The sequence below is a fragment of the Glossina fuscipes genome, unplaced genomic scaffold, assembly GCF_014805625.2.
Source record: "Glossina fuscipes isolate IAEA_lab_2018 unplaced genomic scaffold, Yale_Gfus_2 87, whole genome shotgun sequence".
Taxonomy (NCBI): domain Eukaryota; kingdom Metazoa; phylum Arthropoda; class Insecta; order Diptera; family Glossinidae; genus Glossina; species Glossina fuscipes.
Genome location: NW_023998441.1, coordinates 698395 through 719120, shown reverse-complemented (window position 1 = coordinate 719120; position 20726 = coordinate 698395). Strand labels below are relative to the sequence as shown.

The 20726-nt window shown below is 33.2% G+C and overlaps 2 protein-coding genes and 1 long non-coding RNA gene across 3 annotated transcripts in view; all 3 read right to left on the bottom strand.

Annotated features, from left to right (window-relative positions):
- The window catches only part of LOC119638290 (DNA-directed RNA polymerase I subunit RPA1), a 30678-nt gene extending 27352 nt beyond the window's left edge, over nt 1–3326 (bottom strand). Inside the window, exons 1-7 of the mRNA XM_038035021.1 lie at nt 2835–3326; nt 1946–2312; nt 1535–1889; nt 1124–1482; nt 720–1060; nt 440–663; nt 302–385 (exon numbers count right to left, since the gene is read on the bottom strand). Coding sequence (XP_037890949.1) covers nt 302–385; nt 440–663; nt 720–1060; nt 1124–1482; nt 1535–1889; nt 1946–2312; nt 2835–3174 — 2070 coding nt within the window. The 5' untranslated portion in view covers nt 3175–3326. The remainder of the gene's footprint in view (nt 1–301; nt 386–439; nt 664–719; nt 1061–1123; nt 1483–1534; nt 1890–1945; nt 2313–2834) is intronic.
- A 2384-nt stretch (nt 3327–5710) lies between these two features.
- Nucleotides 5711–7033, bottom strand: LOC119638330 (probable phosphorylase b kinase regulatory subunit beta). The gene is given in 5 exon segments (XM_038035064.1): nt 5711–6147; nt 6201–6580; nt 6583–6612; nt 6822–6964; nt 7014–7033. Coding segments are annotated over 5 exon segments (639 nt in total). The 3' UTR covers nt 5711–6081.
- Nucleotides 7034–8853: 1820 nt separating this feature from the next.
- On the bottom strand, nt 8854–20136 carry LOC119638302. Its single transcript, XR_005247415.1, has 3 exons — nt 18156–20136; nt 14171–14357; nt 8854–9145 (listed from the first exon to the last, which is right to left on the bottom strand). It is a non-coding gene; the product is annotated as an uncharacterized LOC119638302 (long non-coding RNA).
- Between the last annotated feature and the right edge of the window lie 590 nt (nt 20137–20726).

Sequence of the window (20726 nt, the reverse complement as noted above, 5' to 3'; positions counted from 1 at the left end):
CGCAAATAGGTGCCTACTTTGAAAGGTCCATCTGATTTTTTTTGGCTTCAAGCGTTTTGACAACGAATGATATGGACAGAAATTCCCATTAGGACAGTGGTAAACACAACGAAAACTGATGCTACCCAAGAACAAATGCACTCTATGCGTATACAATTCTGTGCTAGAGAGGAGAAAACAAAGCTAAAACCTCCCATTATTCTGTAGGGCGCACAATTGAATTAAAAAAGCAAATATCCAATCACGTGTTGCTGTTAAAATTGGAAGAACATAAAAGAGAAAAGTCAGAAAGCGAACTTACCTTCGAACTTATTTTAGCAATACTTTCCAAGCTAATGGCATCATAACCGTCGGGGGTCATATTGATTATGATTGTGGATAAAACCTAAAGTTATATATAATGTAATACCTTTGATATTTAATAAAATTTGTTGAATACCTGTTTTCCTGACCATAACTGAATAGGTTTAACAATAGCAGGTGGTAATAGTTTAATGTCGTTTTTTAAATGAACCAAACCTTGAAAGACCAATTGTTGATAATCTTCGCGATTAAAAAAACGGCCACGCATTGATAGTTTTACCCCAGCAATAATGTGATCTTGAATAAGACCACCTAATGGTGTGCCGTCTTTAGGAACCAGGTAATTATTGGCCACATTTACTGTAAATATGGCAACTTTAAACATGCCGTTTAGAACGCTAAGCCCAATTATATACCTAAATTATACGCCTCAGAACGCGCTACTTCATTTTGAGGTAGATGAGCATTCATTTCGTCGCCGTCAAAATCAGCATTGTAAGCTTTACAGTTCGAATAATGCAATCGAAAAGTTTTTTCTTCTTTTAAAATACGTGCCCTATGCGCCATAATAGAAGGCCTATGCAAAGTAGGTTGACGATTCAGCAACAAAATATCACCATTCAAAACATGACGATGTACAATTTTCACGCCCTTTTCGGGATAGTTAAACAACATTTTGGCCATGCTTTCTCGTTTGGTATTATTGTCAGCTGGAATCAATGTTGTATAACCTTTTTCGTCTTCTATAAAGTTTGCTCTAAGCAGTAGTGGATGGAAATTAGTTCAAAAGTTTGTATAACAACCTTTTAATGATGTTTACCCGGGATGAATATTTGGGCCGTTTATCACCATCTTTCTTAATTCAGCTACGTTCCAATGTGTTACTTTTGCGGGATAGGATAGCTTCTTAGCAAATATATCCGGAACGCCCACTTCCTCCACATTTATATTAGGATCAGGAGTAATGACGGTCCGGGCAGCAAAGTTGACACGTTTCCCCATCATGTGCTTGCGAATAAGACCATTTTTTTTCTCCAAAACTTGTTTTAAACCCGCTGATGGAGGAGCTTCTCGGGATATGCTTGCATCCAGAAGAACATCGATGGAAGTTTGCAATGCTTGCCAAGCATTGTACAGCTTTTCAAAAGATGTCTTACCTCTCGCCATGGAATACACTTCCTACAATATTTTGACTTATTATTTTCAATTACAATTTGAATATCTTTTTTACCCGAGATTCTTCTGAAAAGGTTTCCATTGGGCACTTTATGTGGTTCACAATTACTCTGAGGACAGAATTATTTTCGATAATACTTCGATAAACCGATGTTTGTGAATGTTCCACAATTTGATTAAACAACACATAAAACGGACGAGCTTGGGGAGGTGTGACTAAAACAGTATCTAAGAAAAATACGTCTGTAGGACAATGTTCTGCAGCTCTAGATTTATTAACCAACTTTAAGACCGGAAAAAAAAGTTCCAAAATTTCACTGTAATTTGAATATATTTGGCGTAAGTATTTGCGCATCTCATCAGCAAAAATCATCTTATACTGGCCACATGTTTCTTGGATGTCTGGAAATCTACAAAATATTATGACTTGTTATGCATTATTTAAAGGTGCTTTACTTATACCAACTTTGCTTTAATTTCAGCAACATTGATGTAACAAACAAGTTTGCGGTGTAAATAGCGCACTTTACGTAAAGTTTGTTTGCAATGAATGCATCGTTTAGACGTAGGAACTTGAACAGTAGCATGAATGATTGCTGAACGCAGAGCACAGGACGTTTTTGTCACATTATTTAGACTGCGTTGTCGTTCGCCTAAAAGTTTGCGTAGTTCAAGTAAACGGGAATGAACATGACTGCCGTCTTCTAATTTGACTTGTGTGAGTTTATTTTCAAGAAAACTTTTTGCTTTAAAATTCTCTATTTCTTGGCCTTCTACAATACAACCAACGTCTATGAGTTGCAGCTGGAGTTTGAGAAGTTCCAACTCGTGACCTAAAACAATTTCATTACATAAGACAATACGAAAAATTGAACAAATTGGTGCAGTATGGCTTCTTTTATTCCTCAGCTATTTGCGGACTGAGCAAAAGAATGTACGGACAGACATCAAACAGGCAGTTTTCCTCGGAAAATCTTTCTGAGTAGATTTATTCAGAGTGTTGCAAACATCTACAAAATTAATACATCCTTGGCATAAGTAGAAATAAAAACTTGCAACACGAAACGAAAATTTAGTTGTCTTCCTAGGTACTTTGAATATCATGCAATCTAAAGGTGAAAGTGACCATATCTTCGTAAACAACTGTCTAAAAATTTGTCTTTTTAAGTTATGATAACCTTTTACAATGAATACCTTTTTGTTATTTTTAGTTTAATTTATATCCAACTTGTTCTTATTTTAGCCATAGTTTGCAGCCTTAAGAATATACTCTTTAGTTTATGTTCATAAGTGTAAATAATATGCAGCATTATGCATATATAATGTATCTTCTTCGTACATAAAATAATTCTTACCTTGAATTTGTATTTTGTAACAATGCATACAAAATATGTTACATATCTTCTGAACCAATTTTGAAAAAAATGGGTTGTAGACAAGAGCATTAAGCTCAATATGTCCTAGATGTCCAGGACATGCTTGCATGCGGCGACATGTAACGCAAGGTCGCATTTGTTTACCATGTGCTCCCATCTTTGCATCATGCAAACCACCAGGCAATGAATGGCCGAAAATGTCAAAACTTAAGCCCCTGACGATTTTAACTACGCTAAGACGTTCAATTTCGTCTTTAGTGAAAACAGAAAACTCCAATTCTGTAGGAACCATATTGACCTCATAAGATTTGATACCCATCGTAATTTTTAACGCAATTAACGCAGTTATTGTTTGTTACGTGCTTCTGAACTAAGCACTTCTTCTTCTTTTCAAACTGAGCAAACCTATCGTGTAGAAAAACCTCAATGAGAACATGAAATCTTTTCCGGACTTATTTGCGTGTTCTTACGTCACAAGTTAACTATAATCATTTTATGAAAAGTAAAAACATATCAACCAGACGCTTCTAACCGTGAAACGGTGGTAAAACTAAAAAATAAATCGGAACGGAGGAAACGAAATATCTATTTGGAATAATATCATACTTACATCGCTACGTACGTAAGTTGCATGATATTTAATGTTTTATTTTTAGCTCTTTGGACGTTGGGCATTAATTCCATATGGCGTTAAACAGGTTTCATTTTTGAGTTTCTTTTCTATATATATTCACAAAAAGTGCGAGAAACCCCTCTCAAATCTGAAGGGTAAATACGTATATGAAAGTCAACTCATGTTATCGTTTTTGGGTTAGCTTGGAATTGCGTAAGTGCTACCCTTTAACATTCAGTATACGATGATAGCATTCAGCCTTAGTTGATGAACATTTTTTTTCTGCGATTACGTAGGTACAACTTGTGTTAAATACATTCCCCCATAGCTGTTTAAATTACATTTGGTATTAATATTGGTAATTCTGGTTAGTATTAGTTGTTTAGAGCTGCATTTATTCAGGAAAACAGCTGTAAATTGAAAACAAAATAAATTCCAAGCAAAAACAAATGTTTTTATTTACATACAGCTGAGTCAAAACAAAAAAATTAAAAGCAAACAATTGACAAACAAAAGCAAATTTTGGACATATAAGCCACAAATCTATTGGTTTAGTCCATCTCCATTCAACATACCAAAAACAAAAAAAAAAAAACAAAAGCAAATTTTACTGGCGAAAAAAAGGTGGAAGAAAACTTGTCATGCTCTCCCTTGATGTCAATAAAGCCTACGACTGTGTTGATTTCAGGAAAATAGATAAGAATCCTAGTGAATTTGATGTGCCTCTTTATGTGAGTCTTTGGTTTCTAAACTTTATTTCTATACGGTTATGAGTTCTGAAATGGAGGGCTTCCACAAGGCAGCTATCTTGGCCCTGTTCTGTTCAATCTGTATACGGCAAAGCTGCATCAACTTCAGGATGACAACACACACATTGTTCAATATGTCGGTGATTTTCTGTTGATTTCAGCCAGCAAATATTTCAATGAAGTAGTTGAAAACCTTACCACTAAAGCTAATATCTTTTTTGATGCATGCAATGATCTTAATCTCAGTTTTAACCCAATTGAAACAAAGATGATTTATTTGCTAAGGGTTTCAGCAAGTTGATGCACATATTGATCAAATTTAGCTGAAAAACTTCCATTAAATATCTCGGTATCGATTGTCCAACAGTCCAAAAACGTTTCTCCGAAACTCTTAATGACTCTCAGGCTCAGACTAACTTAGTCGATATTATGACTTGCCTACGGTTAGGGTTTTCCCCAAGAAAAGCACCCTAGATTTATAAATCATTTATCCGCTCAAAAATAGAATTTCCACTACCCACTTGTAACCTTCCTGACGGTGTTTTCAATGTATGGGACTAAAACCTTCCAGACCGATTCCCATCCTAAGAGTCATTTCTGATGAATTGCCTAGGACTTGCTTCTGACCGTTAAAGAAATTCTGAGAGGTAAGATCATTAGACCATGTTATTTTCAGATGATTGTTGCCAGAGCTGACGGAATTTCCGACAGCCACATAAATTATTTAAAGTTTCATCGTTTTTTTGATAAAGGCCCCACAAAGTATATGCACGATCTTAATCCTCTAGCATCTCTAGTCGGCACAAAGATTAATTTTCCGCAGTTTAGACTTCGAGTTGCATATCAGGGAATGATGTTTTCTCACTTTTATTGAACTTCTGACCATTAGACAGGCTGTTTATCTTGCCATATCAATTAGCATGAAAAAATTTGTTGTTTTTTCTGAGAGTAGATCGGCCCTGACCATAACCAAAAAGAAGATTCGCACGTATGTATTTGAAATCCTTAAATTGTTAACTATTTTTGATATTGAGGCATATCTTCTAGTCTGGATTCCAGTCCATTCTGCCGTTCGTTTAAATGAAAGTGTTGATACTTACGCTCGTAAGGCTCGGCTAGATGGAGAAACTCTCTCCACCAAATACCCTCGCAAAAGCGACTGCGAAGGCGCCTTAATTTAAGAACCTTCACAGTCTGGAGCGTAATACATTGTCACCATCGGATCACTGTAGGCATCGGTGTGTAAACACTTCCTCAATTCATTTTGATATTCTTCAATTTGTTCATTATTATTCTTGAAAACGCCGTCAATTATCACAGCTATAAAAAATAGAGGCCATTCGCACTCATACCCTCAAAATCTTTAATTTCTTCCTCTTGCTCACATAATTTACGGGTCATCATCTTGTTGGTCAAATATTTTAAAATTCAATGCTTCCCTTTGCTCATACAATTTTTACAATTCTTCGTCTTGCTCATATAATTTTTACAATTCTGATTCTTGCGCCAAATTCATCAAAAACACCAAAATGCAATTAAACACTTCAAAAACTTAATTTACTCATAAAATAATTTATTACTCTCTATATTTTACTTTAGTGGCATTTCTGTAATAAAGTAAAAGTTTTAGTAATAGAATTTGGATCGTATTAACCTTAGATTCATTAAATTCGATGGAACGTAAGAAATTGTACAAATATATCTGCATGCGTGCTAGCACAGTAAGATAGACCAGCTCCAACAACCAACAACCGGATATCGTTTTTTTAATTACCAAAACACTGATTTTGATCTGGTTCTATTATCATCCATTCAGCTAACTTTTTTGTTGTACCCTGGTCAAAAATAAAACGTTTTCTTACTTTTAATCTGATGTACGATAAGCTCTTTCGACATAGTATACCAAATTTTCGATAAAAGCCACTTCATCCTTTAAGAAAAATATTTAATATAATGTAAAAAGTATTTTTCATGTTAACTTACCCGCGTATAGATAATTTGCAAACCCGAAGTAATTATTTGAACTAAAAAAATTATATACAAAGAGACCACATCTATTTGCAAATGGTTGTGAAAATCGTCGGGATATATTTCCTCCCCAGTGTGAAAATGAAATTTACTATGAAGAGCATGTTGATTGGACTGCCTCTGTTTGAAAAGTTCGACACGACAAGCTTGCTTTATCCAGCATTGCAATATGCCACGCATGCACTTCACTGTTGATTGGCCTAGCTGACAGGATTTACCACGATCGTCGTTTATGCGTCTATAAGTTTGATATAAACTCCAAACAGCGGCTGCACAGTAAACGCTATCATGCACCGAACCCACCTCCTGATCAGTGCTCATAACCGGGAAAGGCCGGGACTTTGGTGGCGTAAAAGTTAACGTTTAACTTCAAGTAAAAACAAAGGCTATTTTCTTTTTAACTGATAATTGTTTACATTTTAACTCATATAAAGCGTACGTTGAACTCGCGTAATTGATTACGCAAAAAATCAAAACAAAACAGATAAATAAACAAACACCATTAACTGTATATTACAGATATGTTAGTGTATGTATTTTATATAATTAGTTAGAATTTAGCAAAGATTTCCTCACCTATGCCATAATAGATACCCAATTGTTTCACGGTATCTTCATACTTAGAAGTTTTCAGGAATTGATCCAAATTAATATCTTCTAAACTGCTTTGCCTCTCTGTTGTGTTAGGAGCAATTCCGCTGCACGTTGTGGTTAATCTGCTAAGCATTACTTTTTATAGGTAGATTCTTTTAATTTTGCAAAGCTTACGTTTTTGGAAGTTCTTTCATTCTTCTTCTTTTTCTTTCATTATCAGTGGCATAGTACGTTCTTTTTCTTGTTAGGAAGTAGGTCACAAGCAGAGCTATCGTAATTATCACTTCCATCTTCATTTACTACATTTCTCCTATATTCCTTTTCAAACAAATAAAATTCATATTTCCTACTACAAAATTCCAAAATTTCTACTTTAAACTCCATTTTTTGACCATAATTTAAAAGATTAAAATTGTGGATAGAAAGAATTGAACCTTCTGAGCAATTATCTTTATTGATGTGTCCACATCTGTATATTTTGTGAATAAATTTGCAGAATTAGCAAAGGTTTCCTTAGGTTGAGCACATAATTAAACGAATACAGAAAAAATTACTATTTGCATATATGTATATTGTGTAAATAGAGAAATTTTCTAATTAGAGAATTGATTATTATTTAGTTTATAGTACTTTTTTCAACCAATCAAGTTAATATTTAACAGAAGCGTTATTAAATATTTTGTATGTTTTGACCAATTAATGAACATCACAGAGAAAAGCAAAATGTTCACAAATGAATCGCGCTAACCAAGGAGGTAGTCAAGTGGCCGAGACTTAGCCTTCACTTTCGTACCCAGCTGTTTGTCAAAGACGAAAAAGAAAATATAAAATTTTTCATAGGTGATTACTCCCCAGTCTATGTGGCTATATTTCTGAAACAATGAAGCATTATATATAAGCGAAATAATATTTTAATTATATTTTTAATAATCGGCTGGATTAAGCGCTAAGCGAAAAATCTCTTGTTAAGTTTTGTCAAGAAATAATGCTAAACAAAGAGGCCGTTAAATTGATTAATTATTCTATTTTAATAATCTTTACATGAAACTCAATGTATTAAAGAAGTATTTTCTTTATGCATATTTTTTTAAGCTAGCTTTTATTAAATATATTGTTTTTTATATACACATTTTATCTTCTTCTTATATACACATCTTAACAAAATTATAATTCTTTACTTAATTATATATTCATTCTTCTTATGACGTTAAATATCTATATATATATCTACAGAATTAAAATATAAAAATGAGCTAATAAATATCACATGGGAGATCGGGGTCCTCAGTAAGCTTATATGCAATCGTACATATGACAAAGCTTATCTAAAAATGGTTGGACGCGTGGCACACAAACGAGTTAGGTCAGCATATTATTTTGCTGTGAACTACGCTAATTTTCGTCCAATCATCATATTTTGAACAGTTTTAATAACTGCATAAATCTACAATTCCTATAGCTTAATCTTCTGGTCTAAACTCCAGAACGGATGGTACTCTTCTGACTATTATAACTTGTACATCATCCAATTGAGAGAGTTATCATCATTTCATTTCATCAAATCATTTTTGGTCATCATCTTTGGATTTGTAGCCTATCGAAAGAGATAAATCTCTCTGCATCATCGATAAATCACTTTCACGTGATCGACATTTTTTTTTTTTTTTAACTGTTATCATCCTTTTTGTTTGGACACGCTGAAATCTTAAGAAGATGGTGTGATAAAAACTCATAACGTTACTGGACATAAAGGTCTTTCATTTACAGACCTTATCCATTTATCACTTATATACAAAAAGAAAATAATTTACTGACGAAAGTAGTATGAATTAATCGCGAAACAAAAATCGCAAAAAAGGTGACATTTTTGTTTTAAGATTAAAGAATTTTTTTTTTTTCAGTTCATTTTATTTCGACAAACAAAAAAAAAACCTTTGAATTTGTCAAAGGCAAATAATATATTGTTAAGTATTAATATTTTGTGTTATACAATATACATTCTAGACATTTCTTGAAGTGATTGGATGCGTAGACAGCAAACACAGTTTAAATGGAATGGTGGTTAATATTCGGGTACGTTTTCTTGTATGTTCATATAAGTGATTTATTCATAGGTTTGCGACCACGAGATGAAACTGTTGTCCATTGATTTTATATATTCGGGATCAAACGGCGACTGGCACGCATGGAAGAGCCTTCCTGGAAGACATTTGAGATGACGATCAAAGTAATGCAGGTTGGTAAGCAGCGCAATAACTTAAGCACTATGTATCTTCATACTTCAGGTGATAGTGGATACCCGTTAACTGGAAGTCAATAAGAGCGAACGTACTTTTAGTTACGCTGGACATGGTTTGATGAGTTACTGATAAATACTGAGCTGATTTTATATAATCTTTCAGTTTATATTCTAAAAGATTTCATATCATTTTCAGTACTAGTTGTGTCGTTTCAATAAATGGATGACATATCGCCAAGTGCTCAGAAAACTCCGCATTTATTTATTTATTTATTTATTTATTTTATTCCACTTATACTAGAAACTCAACTAAACAAATAACAGTCGAGTTCAATAGGCTCTTAATGCAAAACTAATATTAATTAACAATAAAATTGAGTATAAGCATAATAAAACAAATAAGAAGAAAAAAAAAAGAAAAAGAAAAAAGAAAAAAAAAAGCATGTACACTATCAGCATAGGAGCTCACTTACAACCGGTACAGGACCAAGTTGCAAATGCACCCCTAAGCCATCGCAAACATGCTTAAACCAAAAAGAAATTAAGACCGTCAATTAATATTTGGTTTGGAATATGTCGTCGGTTTTAAAAACTAAAATCAAATGTGGTTTTTCACCCTCAAGAAACTGTAAACCACTTTTACGTCTGCAAGAATATAAATGTAATTTTATTGGTTTCACCCGCGATCAAAGGATTCATTTAATGGCCTACAAGGAATACATACAACTAAGATTGAATCGACTTTATAGAACCTGAAAGCATTCTAGGTTATCAAACTCTAGACAACATTAGGTGCAATTTTAAATATAATCGAGATGGACAATGTCTTTTGGTTATTAAACAAAAAGGGCATAGAATAAAACTTGATGCTGAAACGTGGACATTAATAACTCGCGCTGGAATTTTTTTATCAACATTCCTATGCTGGAATACTAAATTATAAAACCAAATCTCGTTCTTTTATTACAATCATTTTTTACCAAAGTGCGTGGAATTAAATGAGACTGATGTTCAATTGGCTGATATTTCCATATCCATCGACCCTGATATTGAGATTGATTTGTTAAGATTAAGTTTTGAATTTTCTCGGAAGATGTCAATCAAGATTAGGCAGGATATTAAGATTCATAAGCTACATTTGAGAATGATAAAAAAATAAATGTGTAAAAAATGAGTAAAATTCAAGTTGTTAATGAGATTTACAAACCAGTCAGAAAAAATTTTGTTCGAAGGCGACTTATTCAAAAAGGAATTAATGATACATGGCAAATAGATTTAGTTGAGTTAATTCCATTTCATAAACTAAAAAATGGATATTAATACCTTTTGGTTGGAATTGATGTATTTTCTAAATATGCTTTCGCGGAACCAGTAAAATCTAAAAGTTCTTCAGACATAGTTAAAGCTATAAAACAAGTATTGGAACGAAGAAATACATCTCCAAGAAATATTCAAACTGATCAGGGAAAGGAATTTTTCAATAAAGATCTTAAAAGTTTGGTGAAATATTATCAAATTAATCATTATCACACATATACTCATATGAAAGCCTCTATATGTGAAAGATTTAATAGAACATTAAAAAACTTAATGTGGAAAATGTTTAGTATGAATGGTAATATAAATGGATAAACAACCTGCAAACATTACTAGCCAAATACAATAATACACATCGCAGAATAATAAAAATGAAACCAAATGAAGTCAATAAACACAAAGAGAAGCAGATATTATAACCTGTTTATAATTTCCCTAAAACATTTCCAAGACCAAAGTTTAAAGTGGGGATTATGTTAGAATTAGCAAATTTAGAGGAGTATTTTTTAAAGGCTATGAACCAAACTGGACTACCGAAAAATTTCAGATCAATAGAATAAAAATTACGGATACTGTTACTTACATTCTAAAGGACTATAAGGAAAATGAAATATTAGGATCATCTTATGAATACGAAATGCAAAAAGTTCGTGACGAAAATGCATATTTAGTGGAAAAAATATTGAAGAAACAGAGAAACAAATTTTTTGTGAAGTGGCTAGGGTTTGATCAAACTCATAATTCATGGATTAATAAAACTCAATTACTTCGATAAATATGTATAAGACCAACCGAAAATGTTTGCTATTATTATTATTATTAAAATCTAAATAAAATGAAAATCCAAAAAAATTGCATTGCGTATGAATTTTTACATTTATTCCTGCATACATAGTAATTACATTTCATTTACATATTTGTATTATTTACTCTATAATTATTTTACATTTATTCATATGTACATAGTATTTATACATCGTTATTTATTATTTGATTACCTATTTTATAATTTCTTCACGCTAGTGTGGAAATTTTATCAACTAAAACACACCGCTTATCATCTAAATAATCGAACGCTATTTTTTTGCAGATCTCTGTATACAATCTGTGAGATCTGCTTCTTATAATTCACTGTTCACCATAAAAAGGTTGTCTATTTATAACGCAGTGTTTATAATCACTATATTTTAATTTGTCGGTTACACATTTTTTTATCCCCTTAACTTTTTTCACTTCTTTTTCTTTATTGTTCCCATCATTGACTGTGTATGCATACGCTTTGGTTTTTAAACCTGCAAACTTTGTCATGATTCTCCCGGCATTCTCGTCTTTTATCAGACCTAATAATTTTTTGTTATTAGGAATTATATTATGCATTTTGCCGGGTAGGTAATCTGACGTGTCAAATTTATTAGGATTATTTTTAATAATGGCATATATATTACCATCAGACGCTAGTATAAATGAATCTGTATCCATATATATAATCTTTATTGTTTCACTCTGGTTAAGTAAAAAGTTATAATAAAAATCATACATCAACCACTTAGAGAGTTCTAACACAGTTACCCCCACATATATCGGTTTATCGTGAATAATTCCCAATTTACTTAGCTCAACTCCCCATAACCCACTATCGAATACTTCGATGCCCTTGAAGTTAGGTTTGGCTATGAGAGCTCTATATCCTTCAGAATTCCTTCTATTTTCATAACTATTTACTAAGCGAACGTCTCGGCGATTTTCAACATTTTCCATGGTTTTCCCATACACAGCATTATTCATTAGCTTATAGAAGTTCTTCTCAAATTCATTGTTGGCAACTTTTCTTCTATTGGTGTTTAAACTAATGTAGGGCTCTAACCAAGCCCTTTGAGTTAATTTTAGTATTCTGTGAATGCATTTTAATTGCAACCCGTGTTGCAAGCAGAGAAGCAGATTGTTTAAATGAATCTTATAATTCATTTTATGAGTTAAATCTGCTATGAGTTTTTTATACTTGCTAGTAGGAGGAATTTTATTGTCTGCACAGAAAGGTAGGCAACCTCCAAAATGCAACCACTACTTCCTTCGATATCAATGGGGTAAATATCGAAATCTTTTACCTCACTTTCGCTTAAAAATTGGAAGTTTGAATATGGGCCATATAGGCCAAATATATTTCAGACTTGCTTTCATCATAATTTTCATTAAATCTATTATTCGACTCGGACAACCTTTGGGTGTACTGAGTAATACCACCTCGAATACTAGTTTTTAAAAACGTATGAATTTCAGGATCCACAATTAGTTCCATTTCAACTTTAGTATATTTCAGCATGGCATCCCAAGAAAGAGGTGGTGCTGTAACATAATTGCAAGGATCTAGTTTATATATTTCTAAACATCCTGAAATTCTCGAAAACATCGGTTAGTATTAATACATCGCTTTCGAGATATAGAACCATATAATCTTTAAGGGTGTGACATTTGAATGCGTCCGACACCCTTCTTCCGAAATTTTAGTCAGCTTCACTACATTCGCGATCGGACAAATAATTATAGAAGCACTCTCGGCTTGGTAAAATTGGATCATCAAGCTTCTTAATGTCGCTTACGTAATCGTACGGAAAGACACCCTTACGACTCATTAACGCAAATTTTTCCGGATTCTTAAATGCTTTCTTTAACACTTTAAACTCACTGGGCTGCAAATATTTGGCCAATTTCTCTAAACTAGAGTTTAAGAATCGATTAGAATTCACAAAATTCATTAAATATTTTATCTTATTCCCTTTCATTACTCTCTTCGTAATTGATATATACAATTCTTTGTTACAAGGTATAACCGACAAATTAGAACCTAACTGCGTGATAAAGAGATGAATATCATACCTACTTAAATTACGAAAATTAACAGGAAAGTAGGGTAGCTTGAATTGAAAAGATTTCCTACATTCCCTATGAATGAACCCCACAAATTCCCCTGTAAAATAACAGTAGTACTTGTCTTTATATCCTAAAATTATTTCTTCACAGGCGTAGCATTCAGTGTTTTCCATCTCTATTGGTTGCTCATTTTGCAATAGTTCTTTAGGACTTGCGGAATTCGTCCAGTGCAACTGATACAGGTCGTCCATTTTCCGCTGCATGTGACCAAGAAATTCAGCTATGCAGGTTTCTCCTAATAAATATTTATAGTTTATAAAGCTAAACCCAATGAAAAAGTATTGATACTTAGTTCAATTGAAATTGGAAAAAAATGACACCCGTATACCAGAGACAATAGTACAAAATTCGGTGTGGATGTAACCGATCAAATGCCCAGAAAATATAGTGTAAAATCTAAGTGTTAAAGATGGCCTTTACAGGTATTTTTCAATATCTTAGATTTAGCCGGGATAAATGCTTGGATTTTATATAAAGATACGACGGGTGAGGAAATATCGAGGCAAAAGTTTTTATTTCAATGGGCAGTAGAATTTGGGACCGAATATCAGAAAGAGAAATAGATAAGCAAAGAATGCTCATCAAAAACAATAATAAATACAAATACTGTTTCTTCTGAACGGAGATCTTGTCAAATAAGATATTGTAAAGTCAATAAAACAAACAAAATTTGTATAAAATGTAAAAAATACGCACGTGGGAAATGTAGAATACAAAATGCTGTAATTTGTAAAAAATATGATGAAAATGCATAAAAGTATATAAAACATACAACATCGAAAAGCGAGTTTTTATTGTAGCATCAGAAAAATATTTTGTTTACTATCTACTTTACTAAGATACATACGTTCTTTTGAAGCGGTCAATTGACCGCTCAAGGTAGGATTACATGAAATGTCGGTAGTTTTAGTGTTAAGTATGCCATCAACTTCCAAAGACGCCATCACAATTCCTTTAACGGTGGCGGAGGAGAAGACGATAATGGAGATGATGCCGTCAGTCCTTCACGACCTTCACGTTGTTATTTGTTAAGTCTTAAATGTAATAAAATTTAAATATTGTAATTCTTTGAATAAAAGCGCAAAATATGAAAACATACTTTGAAAATTGAGGGAAATTTGTAATTTGGATCTTGGGTATGACGTTTTCTTAAGAACTATTTATGTTCCGATGAAAAATCTAGACTGGTTTGTGCTGTATGCAGATACATACCATGCTGTCACTTCGTCTTACACGGTATATTAAACAATACGTACCTCTTTGTCATGTTTTTGCTTTTTTTTTTCTTAGGTTATTTTTAAGCTCTTAGCTAATCTCCGACTTCTGGCATTCCGAAGAGGATTAACTAAATTCGCAGACAAATTAGTTTGCAGTCACAAGCTTTAAAGAAATTTGACTTTCTTTTCTTAAAATTACTGCACGTAGCTATTAAGAGTTAAACGGCCAATGGAAACGGTATTTAAGATTCAAAAGCGTGAGAAAAAAAAACTTGAGCGACGTGCTCATCGCTAGCTGATTCAGCTGATATTTGATTGCAAAATTTAGGCAAAGATTCATTTATTTGTACACATAGTAAAAGATCTCCGGAAGGCTTTTCAATGCTTTACAAATCTTTGATAATATAGTTTTCTACAGTGGGTACAAAAAAGGAGCATAATAGTGAAGCGCTTTGATTAAAAAAATAAATATTAAATGCAACCATATTTTTTAAATTGATAAGGAAAGGGAAGTTTTAAAATTAACTTTCACGCTCTAAAAGTATCACCACATAATTTGTAGAAAAAGGAAAATATTATCTGTTTTTCATCTAATTGTGAGCGAAAATCTTAACCGATTTGGCTGATTTTATAACTTAATCTGAGACGAGTGATAAGAAGAAAGTTGGGACCAAGTTGGTTTTCCTTCGTAAAGTACTAAGCAATGATATCGACCCAATGAATCTTACTTTGAGTCAACTTTTAGATTGACATTTACTATAGAAAATATTATTTGATAAAGGTTTTACAATATTCTCAATGCTTGTTGTTTGCAAATCAAACTAAACTCTTGGTCTTAATTTCAGCGATTTTAGGAATTCGAAAAAAGGAGTCCGGCTCAATACTTTAAGCGCGGCCAGTAAATATATACATATTATAGAATCTTTAAAGTGTGATTTATTACTATATAAAAGAAATCACAAAAGTTAAGGTACATTCATTCTACGATGGGAAATATAATTTAATATTAGACTTTTTCAATTTCGACGAAGCGGTCACGTTTATATTGATCGATGTAGCTGGCCTTCGTATTGTGAACTCATTATGGTTTTAACTAAAGGTGGATGCTCACTGCCCAATTCTAACTTCCGTCCCATTTTAATTAACATAGAGATTATTTTTGCCGTTGAAAGTGATATGAATTAAAAAGAAAATAATATATAAATATGTGCTAAAGTTGTTTTCTGGTGTGAGGGGAAAGCGGGGTTTCCCATTCGGCCGAAGGAGAACATAGGGAAGGTAGCTTACAGAGTGGGCCATGGCCTATTATCTGTTGACAAAAAGAAAGATAATATATGTAGCACTTGACCAGAAATGCTTACTTAATGTCTACTACTATTAAAGTCTACTGTCTGACTGTAGATTATTGGCAATTTTCGATTTGGTTACGGTTGGGTTGATTGGTGCTGGCCGTGGAGAGTTGCCAAACTGCTGGCCATCTCCAAAATGGCGCAAAACTACAACCAAAGCTGTGCACAGGTGGATGAAGAGCTGGAACTGGAATGGATAAGCTGTAAATTAAATTCGATGGGTTTTCCAAAAAATCAGCAGCAGGTTGGCGGAAGCAAGTTAACCACAATGTTCATTCCAGTTATTTTATTTTAGATTTTTTTTTTTTTGGTTTGGATTTGAGCGGACCATAAGAATCGAATAAAAAGAATATGTGCTATAAAAGAAAATCTTTGAAGCAAGCTGGAGGAAAAATTGCAGAGTTAGAAAATTATAGGCAACAACAGACGGAGTTAAACGGGCACTGAAATTTGGCCCTTCGTTCAAATCTTCCGATAGTGATGGATTTCCCTTCACCAACAGAGCAGCGCGATAAGTAAACTTTTAATGTGGAATTTTCTGTTTTTTTTAAATTGTTTAGTTGTTGTTGGTTTTATGAGTTTAGAAGCCCCAGTTTAATAGATTTACCGTTTGAGGGCGACATGCCGGCGACGGGATTAGCTACTTCTTTTATGTTTCTGCTCTAATTTTCTTATTCATATCAAATTCTTTTTATTTTTGTATATATATTATGTGTAATATATGCACACATTTATTTCAATTATGAAAAAGTAATAACAAAAAATTTGTTTATGTAATTTAACAAATATTTTCGAAAAACTTGAACGTTTTCATATGACATAAGGGAACTGAAAGCTTCCCGCTCAACCCTTCTTGTTTCCTCTGTCGTAAGGAACCTTTCTCATGCAATTTTTATTTTATAGCTAACTCAAACGTTTTTGACCAATAAATTTGTCTTCTTTTTTAGTTTGCAGCTAAACAATTTTGTATGTAATTTCTTTTGTTCTTAAGCTGTTCTTTCTTATAAATCCAATTCTAACCAACCAATATTAATGCCAAATATGCTTGTCGGTTTGTTAACGTTAATGTTATTTCATGAAGGGTGACTATAGTGAAATATCGCACCGATGTAAAATTTGGCACTTATGTTACGCGCCATACGGGTCTGAAACCAATAAAATTTCTAACATTTTTTTATTCCCCGTTTAATAATTCTCTTCATAAGCGAAATTTTTATCGCGATATGCAGCCTTGCAACGGAGTAGTTTGTCCAATTTCTCTGGTAGTCTTGCCAGCGAAGATGACAACAGCGAAATGACAACAAGTGTTAATAGCAAAGCGAGTGTAGCTGAAATACTACATGAAACCAGAGAGCGTAACATTAAATTGACCGCTGAGGTGGAATCTTTAAAGCAAAAACATTGTAACAAGTGGATTTCAGACTAGCTCATTTAATTACTCTCAGATGCTTCTAGATTGAGGTGGATTTCAGGCCCGCTTATTAATTATTATTAAAAATCACAATTAATCAAACAGTTTTTGAAAATCCTCTCGAATTGGCAGATGATATAAGACAACACAATTTTAAATTATAAGCTTGGCATTTGCCTTTCTATTCAGCTGTTTGGCAAAAACGTTAAGATCCTTGCGTTGATGACTCTGCTTAACGAGGGTCTATGTGCTTTGTTGTTGGCCTGATACTTGTAGCAGTTGTGGCAAGATGACTCTTGTTGAATTTGTACATAATACAGTTTTGATGTTTATTTCCTTGCCAATATGTTTTGTTGTTTGCATAAACGATGTGCAGCTGATTCAAAATACTAAAGCTAAACGGATGATTGAAGCATTTGAGATTTTAGTATGCCAAAGCAAAGTTTAACATCTCTCGCGAAATATCTTTGAAATACAAATTAATAAACATAATAATTTGCCTGGTGACTGCCGGTTTTACATCATAGGTGTAGCAGTTTCATTTGATCATTTAATACCGACTTCAGTAATCCAAGCACAGGTTCCAAATACTATGATTTTTAATATCTTTAGTATACGTTGTTTTGTTGCATTCTATGACTGAGAATTCATGTTTGAATACATCTTTGTGTAGGGGCTAACTTGCTACAATTACTCATGCTATAATGAACTGTGATAAGCAGACTGGGGTTAGCATTATGAGAATTGAACCCAAACGTTTTGATGTGGTGGTGTAAGTTCACTAGCGTAAAATTTGATCTAAGCTTATCAGGTTTTTGCTCAATGCTGTGCATTGGTTTATTTCTATACACTTACTTGTTTAAGTGGATATATAAGCCATCCTATTGGAGGAGAATAAATATTTTCAATATTTGCATTCTAACAAATGGTCGCTCATCCACTTATCCTTTAATTTGCCAGAATTCGAGGATAGATTGTTTACTTCTCCTTCAATTTGCCAGAATTCGAAGATAGATTGTTTACTTCTTCTTTAATTTGCCAGAATTCAAAAACATTCTTGGAACATGTTTAGCTTGCACGGTGTCCGTATTGCCTATTAATGCCTTGCCATATACGTTCAAAACTTTGCCAGTTGCTGCTGGCCAAGCAAGCCAAACCAATTTCCAAGCTTGAACGCGGAATTTGGAATAAACTACTTTGCTTTCTTATAATTTGAGAAGTGGGGGAGAGTGTATTTAGCAGCTGTTCTGGCTATGTGATACAAAAAAAGCTACAGTCATCAACCAATACTGAATCGCATCACACAGGCGATGCCAAGCCAACCGAAAACAAAGGTTGCTTTTCAGACACATGAGAACCTTGCCACTATATTCTACTTGCACATTTTCTTGTTCTTGTTTTTGTTGAAATGTTTAAAACCATTTTCCTACCGGTTTCAATCAAAAAAATTGATAATTTTCGTAAACGATTCGATAGAAACTTTGAATATTAATTGTTTAGTTACGTCACTTAATTCATCTGTGATAGCCATCTTTTAAGCTACGCTTGTACAACTTGGTTGGTTTTCTTCAGGAGCAGTTTTTTTATATTTGCTCGCACTTTTTTCACGGAATCGTCTTTGTCTTCCATACCGTAATTTTAATTTTCTGCTGCTGGGCATAAATTCTCTTTGGCGAAATAATTTATAATGTTAAGTATAAATTCTTCCCCGAGCTTAACTTAGCTTGGTGAGCCTACTTCCCTCTTGTTGAATTCCTAAAAGCAAAGAATGATGTTTTCCGTTGGTTGAGAACCCCGAACGTAAAGAATGATAATAAAATCTTTTGCTCGATTACTTATCGCTTTAAAAATGTGAGAATACGCAACCGCGCTCAAAAGGACAGATCTTCCAAATTCTTCAATAAATACTCGATTGGCGAGAAACCTGAAGAAAAACTACGGGAAAAGTAAATTAAACGGCTTGCGATTAAAACGTTTGAAGATAGATTGGATACATCAAGGCCCTAATCTTTGCAGAAACGTTGACAACACTGGCCCCCGACTTTGCATAAACAAAAAACACATAGTTTTTGTTTGAAACTAATTAGTCCATGTTTAGGTAAGATGCTAAGTTAGAAAATAGGGGAGTCTACCCATTGAGTGAGATTTTTTATTCTCTTACGGATTGGAAAGAGTTGCTAGTGCCCACAGAATGTCAAATTCTAATTGTAGTACCAACAAATTCCTCAAATCTCGTATAGATAACTTGGTACTAGACTTAATAACAGATTTTAAATCAGCAAATTCATTTCTATTGGAAAATATAATTAACAAAAAAATTTTGTTAAAAATTAGTGAGAAACAATAGAAATTGAATAATTTGCTTGCTATTTGCCTGCCAGCCTCTGTGTGTGTGTGTGTGTGCACGAGAATATGTGTATCTGTAAAAATTATTAGTTCTTGCGTCATTTCTTAATATTACTATTTATTTATTACTAAAATTCATAGGAAGCGGTTTCCTCATCACTTTACACATACATACATACACATTGTGTACATACACACTAACAAAATCCAAAACCTTGGTGCAAACGTTATTCATAACAGTGACCCAAAATTTACGCAAGATTTCAATTAAGAAAAAGACCGTTTATTTTAATTGCAATTTTTCTTTGCATCATACTGTATGTGTACGTGGGGAATAACACTTCGACCACGGCTTTACTAGTTCTGCTATTGAAATTCTAATCACCAAAAGGCCTACATGACCAGGGAATATCGCAAGCAGCACTTGAATTGTTTCACGTAACATATGGCATGTGGCATAGTCTTGTTCAAAGTTCAAATATACATAACTTTATTTTTAATTTACATAAAATACTAATGTGTTAACATCTGAATTTACGGATTTGAGTCGACTTGTGTTCAGTGTAGTGCGTGTTTTCTTTTCGTCTGCGTTTTTTCAATTGTTTCGGTGTTTTCGGTGTTTTTGTGTATTTAACTTCTGTCTTTTCAGTGTTATTGCTAAAACTGGTTAACGCGGATATCGCGTATGTGCTTTTGTTTCGTCTATATAAAAAAAAAATAGAAAACAAAAAAACAAAATAAAAAAAATTTAAAACATTTGACACTTTTCTTTAGTGGTTCCCAACCTTCTTCCACAGTTCCCAAACCTTTTCAAGTGAGTGGTTATTTCACAAATAATAAGCAATAGACAACAATAAGGCATAATGGCCCCGGGGCCGCCAGACAAAAACTCGAATAGATTTTATCTATTAAGTGATACATCCCCCCCCCAAAAAAAAGAGAAAAATTCAGATTTTCCTGTGTTGCCGATCAGCGATTTAATCCCTATTGATAAAAAATATATTGTTATTTCTTCAACCGATGCTCGAATAACAATTTCCCAAATTAGTCCTTTTGCTATAAAAAAAGCTCTAGATAGCA